The 14,326-nt window shown below is 41.2% G+C and overlaps 1 protein-coding gene across 1 annotated transcript; it reads left to right on the forward strand.

Annotated features, from left to right (window-relative positions):
• The first annotated feature begins 653 nt into the window (after positions 1–653).
• itfg2 (integrin alpha FG-GAP repeat containing 2) lies at positions 654–8,265 on the forward strand. The gene is made up of 12 exons (XM_030787169.1): positions 654–749; positions 1,069–1,164; positions 1,335–1,376; positions 1,479–1,653; positions 2,271–2,410; positions 2,629–2,777; positions 3,328–3,422; positions 3,513–3,566; positions 4,536–4,627; positions 4,923–5,040; positions 5,990–6,163; positions 8,159–8,265. The coding sequence occupies exons 1-12, from the start codon at positions 654–656 to the stop codon at positions 8,233–8,235; spliced, it is 1,308 nt and encodes a 435-aa protein (XP_030643029.1). The 3' UTR covers positions 8,236–8,265.
• The last annotated feature ends 6,061 nt before the right edge of the window (positions 8,266–14,326 follow it).

Raw genomic sequence — 14,326 nt, forward strand, 5'->3', positions numbered from 1 at the left:
AATCAAGCAAGGTGATGTATGTGCTGAGTGATACACAATCCATTACACGAACTTTCTTTTGCATACATTTTTCACGGAGTTTTCTAAGCTGATATGTCAGAGGGGGTGGAAAAAAGCAGGACCGCACATTTTATTATACTGTATTGCCCTCTACTGGAGAGTTTCTTAAACTAATTTTCAGAGGTACAAGCAAATGCACAACATTTGTCTGTTGGTGGAGGACATTTACTGTATTACGTCAACAAAACATTCTAAATTTAGATATGTTTACATCAATATAAGTCAGCTGTTTCTTTGAATATCTTTTTTTTTTTAGTTTTGCCATTTGTGACATTTTCTTCTTTTAGCGGTTTTGTGCAACATTTCTGCGATCACTTTGTATGAGAAGTATTTGTTCCAAACGAGCTTCCGTAGCATACTAGTCACGTTCAGTGTGTTTACGTTTAGAGTAGAGGAAGAACGTTCAATGAATTGAATCACAGATAATTAAACATTTATGATTTTCGTGCAACTCAGAAAGACCTGTGCGATGTTAGCGTAATATTGTCTGGGATTTAGTCAAAACAGTTTTGGCTGTGTCAAAGCTGATGCACCGTGGCAGACTGCTAGTTGGGTAGTTTAGTTACCTAGCATTCGCAAAACACAGTTTAGAGATGCGTTCGCTCAGTTATGTTGAGCGTGTGAGCTTAGATTTCACTGGGACTTTGTTTCCTCACGCTATTTGTCTTGGAGATGCAGACAACGACTCGGTAAGTTAAAGGAATGCTAAATATGCAAATTCATTTGTAGTTTTTGTGTTAAGTTGTACATGAGTCAACAGCATTCGGATATGTACAGCATATTAAAAAATATTTGATCCTTTTGTAGGCTGCTGGAGAGGTTGAATGTTATCGTTAACGTGTCGTATAATTTAAGTTTCATGTCTTTAGTGCCTTACTTGTAACTCTGTTTTGCACAGAAAGTGTTGTAGTGCGTGCTTCATGAAATCTCTCTCTCTCTCTCTCTCTCTCTCTCTCTCTCTCTCTCTCTCTCTCTCTCTCTCTCTCTCTCTCTCACTCAAACACTTAGCTGAATGAACTGGTAGTGGGCGACACCAGTGGCAAGCTGTACATTTATAAGAATGATGATCCCAGGCCGTGGATCACACGCTCTTGTCTTGGCATGGTCAGTCAATTTCGACGTTGGGTTATATGATGGTGGGGACGCGCAAGTTTTTTTCTGGGGTTATACCCCAGTAGGGGCACACAGGTTTTAACTCAGTTTTGTTGTCCTGTGTCAAATTTTGATGAATTGCATATTATACATAATGAATTATGATTTTACTCTTCTTACAGCTGACCTGTGTGGGCGTGGGAGATGTTTGCAACAAAGGAAAGGTGATGCCTCTCAATGCTCCTGAACAGGGCGAATGTTGAAATATTCATACTGAATGTTGATTTTTTTACTCTCTCTCTCTCTCTCGCTCTCTTCTGTGATAGAACTTTGTAGTAGCAGTTGGAGCTGAAGGCTGGTTTCATGCTTTTGATATTAGTGCTGCTGTAGCGAAGGCAGACTCCAGTAGCCAACAGGAGGGTGTGGCATGGGACGAACAAAAGCCGAGTTTCACACAGCATATCCCGGCCAACACTAAAGTCATTCTCATCAGTGACATTGGTCAGTTACCTCTAACTGATTAGTCTGCTCTTTTAGATCTGCCATTGATTGGTTCAGGTTTTCCAGAATAGGAACGCTGATCTGGGTTCAGTTTTTTGCCTTTTGTAATCTGATCAACAGAAACGTATAAACTCTGGTGGGCTGATCATATATCAGTACTCGTACTCCTGTGTGCTTGATGCATGTGTGCCCTGATTTTGTACATTTCAGATTGCAGGACTTAATAGACTGTTTGACTATGGTGGTTGTTTTAAATGAGTGTTGATAATGTTGTGTGTGAGTGAATTTTTTTTTTTATGTTGGGATATGTGTTTCATGATGAATTTGTGAATTAGATCTGCAGGAAGTTGAATCTTACTGCATAAAAATTCAATGTAACTTCATTTAACTGGGAGTTAACATGAACTCTAGACTTTTGTTTTGTGCATGCATCGATAATTTGTTTCCTGTTTATCATATTTCAGGTACAGATTCCTTAGCTGAAATGGACATGCTGATCATTTCTCAGTTCAGTTCAGATTTTATCACAGTCCTTGTGTAGGATGCCTGTCTTATTTCTTTTTATGGGTTTACATGAAGGGATGTGTTTTTTTTTGTTTTTTTTTTTTTTTATCTAGACGGTGATGGACGTAGTGAGTTGGTGGTGGGCTACACTGACAGAGTAGTACGAGCATTTCGCTGGGAGGAGCCCAGTGATGCTGCAGACCAGAGCTGTGGACAGCTGGTTCTGCTGAAAAAATGGCTTCTGGAGGGACAGGTAAACACACACATACACACGCACACATACACACGCAAACCCAAGCATAATTCATGAATGAATGTACTGCCTAAATACAGTGAATGACATATTTTGTGCTCTCACAAAACTTGATTGGCTGCCTAGTTTAAATATAGGTGCTTGCTGTGTTTCACTGTTGTCCATACACACACATTAAATGTCTCCAGTCCCTAATTCTCCTTTGTTTTGTTATCCAGGTGGACAGTCTGTCAGTTAACCCAGGTTCAGAGGGACTACCTGAGCTTATGGTCTCGCAGCCTGGTTGTGGCTATGCCATCCTGCTCTGCTCCTGGACGCAGGCGGGTGATGCAGAGCCTGATGAAGACACACCTGCCTGTACTGGGGGGTGAGAAGAAGCACTGCATCCCAGCTACTTAGCCCTGTTCAACACCAAAACCAAAAACAAACAAAAAAGAAGCTGTGATTGATTTTTTTACAACCACTGTATGCCCATGACTGTCATTCTTTAATTACAATGCAGATCCATGTTTAATTTGTGTAGAAAGGTTCATTCCAGTGAACTTTGTCACTGAATATCTGTTTTGCAAGTTGGACTGATCTTAAAAACTTTTACAGTTACAAAAATTATGCGATGGTGGTAATAGTATTTATGGCACTCAGAGTACGAAATGTTAGAGCACATTAAAAATGAAGTGTCACATGCAGCAATGTGTACTTGTGCTCTAGCTGGATTGTTCTATAGACATGCCTTTCAGCTCTGTCATACAAATGTACGGTACCTGGTCATGCTTCATCCTCTTCTTTTTTTGTCTAGAAATCTACAAAAATGATAAGAGAGTTATGGTTTTCATATTGAGCTAAAGCTTTTTTTGGTGAGATGTGTGTTCGTATTTCCATAGTGATTCTCAGGTTGTTTGTTTTTGCTACTGCCACAGAGAGAGCCTCAGTAGAGATGTCCAGCTCCACCTGACGACCGGCCGCATTCACAACAAGAATGTCTCTACTCACCTCATAGGCAGCATCAGCAGAGGTGACACACACACACACACACACACACAAACACACACACACATGCAAAAATCTGTGTTCATATTTGTTCTTTTCTTTTTTTTTCTGTTAGGTTCCAAAGATGACTCCAACAAATGTGGTCTGTTTGCTCTCTGCACTTTAGACGGTGAGAGCTACACACCTGAGAATCCTCAGATACACTCAAAGTATAAGCTTTCTCACCTACAGCTTGTTATTTCACACATGCTAGGGACTGAAACTGGTCCCAGTTCAGTAAGACTTGCACGATATGACCAGTTTCTGTCAGAGAGCTGTGTGCGGGATCTTAGCCTTTGCACTCACTTAATAGTGTTCTTGTCCTTGATTTTGATAAGCTCCTTAAAATAATTGCAGTAGAATTAATATTCAAGATTATTGTTGCCTTGTCAGGGATTATAATTGTGTGTGTATGAGAGAGGTATAGTATGATGCAATGAGAAGTGTGGTATAATTCAGTGAGGCCAACGTGTACTGAATACACAGAGAGCTGGGTAAGTATATCCTCCTCACACAGGTCTAGACATGCCCTCTAATTTAACACAAAACAGATGAATGTCACTCTAAGACAATGCAGAAAATACACAGCCTATATTCATTTAAGAGTTTGGAGTGTTGGACTGTGTATGTGTGTTTGTGCGTGTGCGTGCGTGTGTGTGTGTGTGTGTGTGTGTGCGTGCGTGTGTGTGTCTGTCTGTGTGTGCGCTTTGTCACAGGTGTGCAGGGAGATTGGCTTTGTCCGCTCCTCACTGAATAACAGCCCTCTGTTCCTCCTCAAACCCGCAGTGTCTCCCGCCTGTTCAGTAGAAAAAAAGAAAAGAAATAGCAAATGAAAGATTTGAAACAAAGGAGCTATATCTGTACCCCAGAGATGAGGACTTTGGAGAGGATTTTAGTTTTTAAGTGTTTTGATGTAGACAGGAGTGTGACTCAGATCTGACTAACCTCATGTGTCATTCACACTATTGTTTGGTAAATGACTGTATCAATACTGTCTTGAGATAGAAAGCTTTGATACTGCTTATCAGGGGATGCACTGAGTTTGTGGTGAGAGATGTATGAAAATGTAAGGTTTTTTTGTTTACTCTGGCGTATGCAGGCACTCTGAAGCTGATGGACAGCTCAGAACAGCTGCTGTGGTCTGTACAGGTGGATCACCAGCTCTTTGCTCTTCAGAAACTGGACGTTACTGTGAGTGTGTGTGTGTGTGTGTGTGTGTGTGTGTGTGCGTGTGTGCGTGTGTGCGTGTGCGCGTGTGCGTGTGCGTGTGTGCGTGTGCGTGCGTGTGTGTGCGTGCGTGTGTGTGCGTGCGTGTGTGTGCGTGCGTGTGCGTGCGTGTGCGTTATTGTATTTATCCTCATATTTTGCCTTTTAATGGGTCAAGGTGAAGAATTCTGTCACTTTACAGTGTGTTTTACCAGTGAAAATGTAGTCAAAATCTCTGTGTTGTGATTGAGCATGTTTTTGATTCCGTCTCTGTTTCTAGGGTGACGGAAGGGAGGAAGTGGTGGCGTGTGCATGGGACGGTCAAACCTACATTATTGACCACAACCGCATGGTTGTGAGATTTCAGTTTGACGAAAACGTGAACGCTTTCTGTGCAGGTATGCTTTCTCCTCCTGAAACAACTGACCATGAGTCCTCAGATGACTTATTGCTTGTCGGGTTTAGGTAACTGCTATTTTCCAACATTTTCAATTTCATATCTTGTCACCACTAGAGGGCAGTTAAAAACAACTCAAAAATACCTTAGCTTCCACCCTTCTCTCGCCCTCTATCTCTCTCTCTCATTCCTTTTTTCTGTCTCGCACACTATTTCATTTTCTCATCCTTTCACTTCAAGTCATCCTTACGTAGAGCCTCCACTGCACCTTGGTGAGACTGTGAAACTGCTTGAAATAAAAGGATTAAAGCAATGGATGAATGTTAGACGGAAGAGGAGCGCGATAGAGCAAGGTTGTTGCACTATTGTAAGTCAGTCTGTTATGTAGGCTGTTCCACTGAAAACAGGAATGAGGAAATGCTGGCTTAGCTTTAGTAATTTTAAACTCATTTTCACTGTTGAGATGAAGGCTTGTGTTTACCACTCTGAGCCTTGGTTTATCAGTGACACTAGCATTAGCTCATCATAGTTCACACTGCAGACATCCTGCACTGTTAGTGCACAAATGACACATCGCTGCTGAAATGCCACGTAGGTCATTAATGCTTTATATGATGTCATAAAGCTTGCTAAGAATTTTGACTCAGGTCTGGCACATGGAAACATAAGTATTTCTTAATGTTAGACACACTCAATGAACTGGAACCAGGGCCTTTGAACTGTTAGCTTTATTTGAATTGGTGCATTTATTTTGCCCTTGAGTCATTAAGAAGAGATGGCAGTCATCATGTTTTTTGAGTCCCTCCCTCTTCAAAGTCTTTGTCAGTTTGTTTTTAAATGAACAAGTTGTTCCTCTTCCCATTGAGTGAATGCTTATTTGTGTTTTCTGTTTGGGCTGTTGAAGTGTGTAGGCTTCAGTGTGGGTAATGGATGGGTGTGTTTTGCTGCAGGTCAGTATGCCTGTAAAGAGGGAAAGAACAGCCCCTGTCTGGTTTATGTCAGTTTCAACCACAAAATCTACGTTTACTGGAGGGTGGAGCTGGAACGCATGGAGCCCACTAACCTGCAGCGAGTACTTGAACAATGTCCTGAATACAAGGCTCTTCTCCACAAACTGGGCATTGGTGAGGCTGACACACACACACACACACACACACACAGCATAAACAGTCTCCTCTCTCCTTCAACAAGAGTTAAAATATTCTTCACTGATTTCTGATTTATTATGCTTTCCTTGTTTTGCCTTTTTTTTTTCGCTCTTGTTTTTACTCTTGAACGTCTGCAAAATGAATCAAATATGTCATCTACGCAATATGAGAAATCATCAGCAAACAACATGGATCCCTCACAAATGTAATGTTTGACTATATCAAGGACAGAAATGATCAAATTTTGATCCGTCAGGGTTTTCAGACCCAAAATATAGAGTTCATCGTCTCACTGAACTTAAATATCACCGGAAATCACTTAAGAATTGGCTGACAGCAGGACACCTCCACTTCTCCCGCCTGTTTGCCGAGGCGAGTAAAGGTCACTGGCTGTGTTACTCTTATATGTCTTGTCAGTCTAGTTCACATTTCAGGACTGTTCAGCTGAACCACAGGGGACCTGCTGCTTGCCTCCCTTCCCTTTTGAGAAAAGAAATTGTAATCTAATGCACAATTCTTACCGTTAAAGAAAAAAGATGCACCATGGTTTAGCTCCTAGTCATTCATTGGCTCTGTTCCTTAGTGTGTGTGTGTGTGTGTGTGTGACTCCCTCTTAGGGCAACAGTTTGTGAGTGACGGCTCTGGAATTATACACAAACACGGTACAGCAAACAAGGTTGGAACTGTTGAACTCTTCCAGGTTTCAACATTGAGCCCAGGACCACGCACGCACACACACGCACACACATACAGGCTGCAGAAGGTGCTGCCTTGTTCATACTACAGCAGGAGGAGTCGGTCAGGCTTCTTGCAGGTCCTGTTAATAATTCAACCACTGGTTGCTCTCTCACAGTGTGAGTTTTCAGAAGGAGTTTTAACTAACCTGCAGTGGCACTCAGCTGCAGAGAGAGAGGAAGAAAGAGAGGGCGGGAGGGAGGGAGGGAGAGAGGGGTAAACTTAGGAGTTTAGCAGTGTATGAGGTACATTTGAGTGAATGGTTGACTTTGTTGAACTCATTTGACTGTATAAAATGCAGTTGGTTGTTTGCGTGTAAGATCACGCAACTGTACTCACAAGGTTGAAGTGTTTTCACTGCCTCTGTTGTTATGCCTCTGTTCACACCAATGCCTACCCACCCATTAAATCGACAAACAAGGCCTTTACTGGCTATGTCAACAGCGTTTAACACCATGCTCTCTTACATAACCGTAGGGAAAATAGGAGAAGTATTTTTGATTGTGTGTTAAGTGTTTATACAGATGGCTATTTTTTTAATAGCACTGCAGAGAGAGAAAGAGAGAGGGAGAGCGCTTTCATTGTGGTAGCTCTAGACTCTTCATGCTAAATGCTAATATTTGAAGAGAAGCTTTAGGTGAACTAGTAAATTGATTATCTGAACAGTGATCAAGATTATGATTAAGCTGCTGTCTTTCTTTCAAAAGCAAATCAATGTCTGTTGACTTATCTTCTTTTATTTGGTTCCAAATGTATTACATGATTCATGAGACATTGTTCTGAACTGTCATTTTAAACTATTTCACCAAATAGTGTTTTCACTGAAATTTCACTTAGTCTTTTATGCTAAATAGTCCTTATGAATAACACATGAAAAATTGAGAGAAAAGCTAAAAAAAATGTTTAATAAATGTTCCCTACTCCTATTCTGACATGTGAGCCTCAATTTGACAATGTGTGAAGTCTTAAATTGGTGATGATAAATTAATGGATGAATTAGTGGATGATGAATTAATTTTAGCAGAGCACTCATGTCTTTTTTTAGATTTCTAAAACACACACACGCACACACACACGCGCGCGCGCGCGCGCGCACACGCACATACCCTTCAGCTACATTGCTGGTTAGGTTTTACTACAACGCACCGAATTCAGTCAGTCCTCAAAAAGTCCTCTCACATTCAGAGTGACCAACAGGTGTCTTCAGGTCTTTTTGTCTGTGCTTTTCTCTGACAGATGCCAATGACACACGTGCAGTGAGGAAGCTGATTGGAGACCTGCTCTACGGAGACACACAGAGCCGGACCGATTAGCCCTCTTTAATACAAACCCTACTCTCTCTGTAAATAGTCTGGCAATAAAAAGATACCAAAACTTTCCATACTCTTATCTGGTTGTTCCTTCATGTGTCTTGAGGCATATCATTCATATCTGGCTATTGTCCTTGAGACATGCTGTTCAGGGCAGATTACATCCTAAAAAAACTGGATTTATCTGAGAGCTTCTGATCTTTTCGTCTTTTGGATTATGATATTTGGTAGTTTACCAAAATGACATTGGATAACTAAGAAAGTTCACCCTCTGTTGTAGTATGTGCTGCCATACAAAGACAGAGCACAATAAGTGCACATTTTACAACTAAAATCTGCCTTTAACCTTTCTGTATTATCCTGTGACAAACTGTTTTGGATTAACTGTGCTTTATTTCAGAGAAATGATTACATATCTACCTATTGCATATTTGATTGGACAAAAAAATGTAATTAAGCCATCTTCCTCAGTTTCAGCTTTGTGTTGGTACTACATTTGCCTTTGTAGAGCACTGCTGAAGAATTCAGTTGAGTACCTTAGTCTATATGACCAGTTTTTAGACAGACATTTTTTTGACTGACAGAAACTGAGTGTTCCCAGAAGTGCGTTGTTTTGGCTGTTGGTTATGGAATCCACAGGTGAGGATGAATATTGACTATGACTTGTGACACTTGACTCCTGAGTGGAATTCCCTGGCCTTACTGCCCTGTAACAGAAGATGCCCAGGAGACTGTGTCTGTGAAGGTTTTATACATCAGAAAGGAGTTTTGTGTGTGTGTGTGTGTGTGTGTATTTCCAGGCTTATGTTTCCCGACGTAATGGAGCTGCCTAGCGTGGGTGTACTCGTGCCAAAGCTTGCTTTGGCTAGAGCATTAGGGACTCAGTGACAGTGCTGTCCATGCCACACACATTACTTGATAGTCTAGTCCTCTCCCTGTCATGATTTCTGACAGTGCCACTGTGTGCCAGGTAGTGCCCTAACGTGGCTATTAAAACACGGTCCTCCTTGTCCCCTGAAACCTTAAGGCATATTTGCTCTGTTCTGCATCCGCTGGGCAGACTGGCTCTTCAGGAGGGTATAACAATGGAATGTTTTGGCTGGCACTGGCAGAAATAACCAACCAGAGGGTTTTTTTGGTGGTTTTTAGCCCCTTCCTTCAGTTCAATGATTTGTTATGCTTGCTGTCAGCTGCATTTTACATACAAAGTCATACTGCTATACCTTTTTCTAGTTTTCAGTCAGTTCAGAATTTCATGTTTATTTGACAGTTAGCAATACATTTTTCTGTGATAAAAATGTCCCTATTCTGCTCAGAGTCTGCTACCTTATAAGTCTGTATGGAAGTGGAGATCTGGGTAGTGTTTATTTTTGTCGTAATAGTTTCCTTTTTGACCTTGAATGGTAAGATGAGCTCTGGTTTCAGTGGTTCTCAGGACCTGGAGCCATAGTCATGTGAAGTCTGAAGGAATGTGTGTAGGAAGAGTAAAACCAAGAGTCTTGCCATCTGTTGACTGCTGGGCCAGTCCCCTGTCTGCTGGCACCATTTTCAGTCTGACCCTATGGGCTGCTGTGCCTAAAGACTGGTCTAAAACATTCTGAACGAGGTGGTTTGGTGAAAGAGGTTCCAGATGTCATCATCTTGATAAGAATTGTCGCTGTAAAAACAATTATGGTTGAAGACAATGAGCTCATGTCTCTTTGAAGTGGATATCTGAGATATCTTGTTGAAGCATGTTGGAGTAGTTACAATAAAATGTATCGGCGAGAGTATTTTGTAGACAGTTTCAGACTGGGTATGGCCTGAGAACAGCAAACCCTGTGTGAATTACACTTTTTGCCCTCACATTTCCAAATAGTGGGAAGCCTGCCCAAAACACGTTTAATATAGAACGGGCAGAAAGGATCCTGGGAAACTTCTAACTGAGAGAGATCTGCCAAAGGCAGCATCTGACCCTGGACTGGGTCATCGTGGAGCAATTCATGTTTGTTAGAGAGAGAGTGGTGGAGAAAGAAATGTTGTATGTATGTTTGTTTACCGATAGAGTGTTTAAATATATGTTATCACGTGTCTGAACCATTTAATTCATGTATTTAATAGAGAGAACTAGTTTGTGTACATACAAAATGAATTATCAATCCCCTGTCATTCTAGTCCCTCACTACATCCCTATACCTGACTGTCATGCCATAGGGTGAAACTGAGTTAGCGAGTAAGTGAGAGAGAGAGAGAGAGAGAGAGAGACTGCTCACTCAGACGCTGCGCTGGAGCACAGTGACACTGACAAACTCTGTAAAAACAATGGAAGTAATGCATGCTGTCAGCAGTACTGGAGACTATGACAACTGACAACAGGAACGCAAGCTCTTTAAAGTGCAGTCATTCTATTTACAGTGCTCTCTCTCTCTCTCTCTCTCTCTCTCTCTCTCTCTCTCTCTCTCTCTCTCTCTCTCTGTGTGTGTGTGTGTGTGTGTGTGTGTGATAGACTAAAACTAATATACATTTAGGCAAAAATCTCTGAATCAACAACATCCCTAGTGTCTTTTAACCTCGATGTAATAACAAATGCAAATGAATTCATTAATTAAATCTTTGCCTTGTGGTTGAATCAGCAGCTGAAGATCTGTTTGTACACAAATTTCCTTCTCGAATCAGCCAAGTTATCTATCTATCTATCTATCTATCTATCTATCTATCTATCTATCTATCTATCTATCTATCTATCTATCTATCTATCTATCTATCTATCTATCTATCTATCTATCTATAGCAACAGTGAAGGTAGGAGATCTTGTGACGATGCAGACTCGGAGAGAATCTCTCTCTTTTTGTGAGTGACAGACTTTCTTTTTCCCTCGATAATTGAGACTGACACTGAACCTTCTAGAGCCTTCTTCACACTGGTCACAATAGTAGGGCCTCTCCACAGCTTCATTTTCAAGTGTGGTGTCTCTCGTATATGTGACATGATCAGATTCATTCCAGCTCTGTCCATCACTTGACCTCTGTTTCATCTATTTTATGTGTATAAACTCCACCTATCCCTCTGCATCTATGCCTTTAGTATAAAGACTGAATTTCATCATGTGTGAATCTCAACATGTGAGTTGTTTTTCTATCCATTCAATGCACCATGTGGTCAGTGCTCACTGCCTTTTCCTGTCTGAGTTCCATCAAGTCTGTTCATTTGTATGCTACTCTCACAAAATGCAAACATAGTAATTACTGTAGTGTTACTAGAACCTCTGAAGTAGTATGGACTGGAGGAATAGATGGAGTTTTGAGGAACTGAAGCCTTGGAAACTCTATAAAGTAGTTCTACATTTACGTTGGTCTTTATATACCATAATGTGTAATTTGATTGAATGCTTTGGTCTTCCACGCAAGGCGCCATACTAACTGTCTCAAGTTCATTTTTATTTACGTTTGTTGTGTTGATTTTCTGTATGTAGTTATTTTGTTCATCTTATGTTGCATAACAAGTTTGAGTCATAATTATTTTCAGTAAATTTTTGAATCTATAGAACTTCTAGGCCATCATTTCTTAGGACGTGATGTCAGAACAAGAGAAATTTCTTGAACCATGTGGAATTTAGGAATGTGTGTAGGTTTTTCTTGAATGTTCTTTAAGAATGTGTGCATGCATGTGTGCGCGTGTGTGTGTGTGTGTGTGTGCATGTGTGCGTGTGTCTGAGAAAGGTCCTTAATATGCTGCTTGGAGTCTCCACTGCTCTGTGGCCTAGCATAACATAATGAGTGATATCCAATTCATTTAGTGTCAATCTTCATGCTGGGTAATATCACTCTGGTGCTTCCCTGCAGGTCACACATTTCTCACCAAATGACAGAGGTGACAATTTTAATAGGCGGCTGCTTTCAGCTGCATTTATATCTAATGTGTCCACCAGCCACCCACACACTCAGGCGGACGTCCATGGAGAATATGGTAGATTATAATGTTTAACTCCATTGATGGTGTTCCAGAGTACCCCATGAAATTATGATCCAACTGCTCAATGCATCTTTCATTGTACCCAGGAGGGAGCTCTGGTGTTTACTCTCTCTCTCTCTCTCTCTCTCTCTCTCTCTCTCTTTCTCTCTCTCTTTCTCTCTTATTTTTTCTCTTCCCCGTTTTTGTGCTCTAGTTCACTGAACCCCTTATGGGATTTTCCACACTTATTCGGCATGCTGTGTATGTATGAGGTGGTTCCACCTATCAGGTCTGACCAATATTTTTTTTCTTTCGGTGAATATGAGTATGGGAGATGGTGTCTCGCTCTCAAGGGAGCACCTTTCTGATGGACAGGAATATCAAATCACCAGAGAGAGAGAGAGAGAGAGAGAGAGTGGAAAAACAGCAGACAACCACAGCAAATCAATTTCCCTCAGAGGGGGCTCTGGAGACAGATAATGGGATGGAGGGAATGAGGGAGGAGAGAGGCAGGACTACACATATGCACCTGTGTCTTACAGCCATGTCACATCTGGAGTAAAAGGCAATAACCTATTGGTCATCATTTGAGCTTCGTCATTCTTGGGGCCATAAAAATACAGTAAAAACAAACACCATCCTTGCCCTGTTTTGTTCTATAGATTTGACCCTTGAAACAAACTAATCATTACAGCAAGATTTCAGTTTTCATGCGGTGTGTATTGTGTATATTAAGAGTTTGGTTGTTTATCTCAGATGACACGGCACTGATTAGCAGAATAGGGCAGGGAATGATGTGTTTCAAAGTATAACTTTAGGGCTATCTCTTTTGTAGCTTCTCTCAGCCTCTGGTGTTCGTAGGCACATCACTGAAGAGAAGATATACTTGAGGTGTTAGATATGATAAAACTTAACATTTCTCTGGCAGCGTCTGTAACATGTTGCTCTGAGCCTAGTGAAAAACATTGTTTTTTTATGTTTTGTTATTCAAGCTCACAGTCTTATTGATATGCTCAAGTCTCAGCGATCCTCTTGTATATTCATGTTGATAAGAAGCTGAATAAAAAAAAGATGTGTATGTATTAATTTCCATATTTGGTTGTGTGTGTGTGTGTGTGTGTGTGTGCACGCGTGCATGAGAGAGACCGTCAAAATACCTGTTAAAGCTCTCATTAATATGCATTGAAACAGGAGTATAGTGTCTCTCTTGGCAGCACATAAACAAGACATGTGTGTTCTTCATCAAGCTGTGACAGGATGTGGCATGTGCACTGAGTCAAAAGAAAGCGCCACAGGCCTCCTGGTGCATTGTGGGAAGCAGCCCATCTCTCTCTCTCTCTCTCTCTCTCTCAGACATTTTGTTTCCTTTTTGATGTAATATTATTCCCTGGGGAAGCACTATGCGTTTGTGGAGGTTTTGCTGTGGCAGTCAAAGGCATGATGGGAGACCTTCTGATGCAACAGAGAAAGGAAACAGTGGGAAAAAAAAATGGGATCCTCTAAGCCAAGAGACCTTCTGAAAGGATGGCTAAATCAGCCCATCTGTTCCACATGCACACAGACATAAAAGAAAAAAAAATTAACCCGGAACTGGGTCAGATTCTTCAGGATGTTCAGCTTCACTAATGACGTAGGGTGTGTTCTTATCTACACTGATGGGAACTGCAGTTTTCATCAGTATGTCTTTACAGAATGTATCAGTAAATGGTACACTAATAATGAGGCATTTGAGAATAAGGAGAATAAGGGGTTGATGTCTAACTACGACAGACGGTCAAGTTTGGTCATGACTTTCATATCAGAGAGGGTTCTACCCTATTAGAAAGAGGAAGGTGGGTTTAGAGGAGGTGGAGCAAGCCCCTCCTCCTTCCCTCAGACTCCTGCTCTCTGTGGGAACATCTGTTCTCCCTGCAACTTCATGATCAGATCCTTTTAATAGCGTCACGTAAGCAGAGGGCATGGCCATGACACACACACACACACACACACACACACTGATACATCTACATGGAAGCCAGCTCTAAAAGTGAAAGAATGGAAGAGATATGTTGCATATTGGACAATGTGCTGTCATTTGCAAAAGCTCGGTGAACTCTCCCCTCCTTTCACACTCAACAACCTTTTTTCTACCTATAGTTATATCGTGAACATACTGATATGCAT

The sequence above is a fragment of the Chanos chanos genome, chromosome 1, assembly GCF_902362185.1.
Source record: "Chanos chanos chromosome 1, fChaCha1.1, whole genome shotgun sequence".
Taxonomy (NCBI): domain Eukaryota; kingdom Metazoa; phylum Chordata; class Actinopteri; order Gonorynchiformes; family Chanidae; genus Chanos; species Chanos chanos.